Source organism: Orycteropus afer, unplaced genomic scaffold, assembly GCF_000298275.1.
Source record: "Orycteropus afer afer isolate SDZICR_OR568_19922 unplaced genomic scaffold, OryAfe1.0 scaffold00868, whole genome shotgun sequence".
Lineage (NCBI taxonomy): Eukaryota > Metazoa > Chordata > Mammalia > Tubulidentata > Orycteropodidae > Orycteropus > Orycteropus afer.
Genome location: NW_006922455.1, coordinates 572,437 through 573,554, shown reverse-complemented (window position 1 = coordinate 573,554; position 1,118 = coordinate 572,437). Strand labels below are relative to the sequence as shown.

The 1,118-nt window shown below is 36.4% G+C and overlaps 1 protein-coding gene across 1 annotated transcript in view; it reads left to right on the top strand.

Annotated features, from left to right (window-relative positions):
* Positions 1-938, top strand: part of LOC103212186 (zinc finger protein 709-like) — a 49,000-nt gene extending 48,062 nt beyond the window's left edge. Inside the window, exon 7 of the mRNA XM_042783318.1 lies at positions 904-938. Within this exon, the coding sequence (XP_042639252.1) occupies positions 904-938 (35 nt within the window). The remainder of the gene's footprint in view (positions 1-903) is intronic.
* Positions 939-1,118: the final 180 nt, after the last annotated feature.

Below are 1,118 nucleotides of genomic sequence, written 5' to 3'. Positions count from 1 at the left end.
TGGAGAGTGTAAATCTAAATTCCTGTAAATCTCCAGAATACCCAGTATCACTGACCTTAGTTTTTTACTGTTGTTTTTCATTGTGTTGCCATTAATGGACACTTGGATTATCGCCATTATTTTAGTTTTATGCTTGTTCTATTAAATAAAAATGTAAATTTCTAAGATCCAGGAATCTATAGTTTAAGAATAGAAGCCCTTGTGTACTAAGGTAAATGAAACCAAAATGAAGGTACTTCTGATGACTTTGTGTAATTAACACATGAAAATTACTTTTCTTTTGTGTTTTACATAATGCTTAAGCTTCCTGTTATCAACTCTATCATAAACAAGGAGTGCCTGAACTTTTCCTGTATAATTTAAATAGTAATCTGAGTCGCTGATGATCAATAGATCTTGGTGAGTTTTGATGGCCTCCCAGGTCCTCCTGATCGCAGCTTCTCCTGTGTGGAGATTGCTACTCTTTGTGTTTAGAAGTTTATAACTATTACCAATATTATTGCCTTTCTTACAGCTGTTCCACCCAAGTCATAATCCATAAACTCTATTGTTCAGTTCTGCCTCTTGAGATTTCCGTAAGTTCAACTATTACTCTGTCTTGGTTCTTCAGTGACTTGTTTCCTCAGGATGCTTTTGCGTTTCATATATGTTGGTGTCTGTAGCTGTATGGTACCCATGCACCTATGTCTTTATGTTTCTGTTGTCTGAATGGTCCACAGTCTACTGACCCATTATAGAGCATACAGGATTAGTATGGTACCCATGCACCTATGTCTTTATGTTTCTGTTGTCTGAATGGTCCACAGTCTACTGACCCATTATAGAGCATACAGGATTTGGGTGGCTCACATGTAATTTTTGCCCTTGTGAGTATTTCTGCTTTTCTGTTAATTCTCTTTCCAGGCTCCACGTGCTCCTACCCGGTAACCCTGCAGTGAGAGAGAATGGCTGAGTTTTAGTCCATTGCTACAAGCATAAAACTAGGAAATACAGATGCATTTTTCAGATTTTTCCTCCTACAAAGTGTGCATATGTATTTTATTTGTTCCATCTGCTTATATAATTAATTTTTACTTTTCTAAAGCATGTGAAATTGTATTATCTTAGTTCTCTGTCGT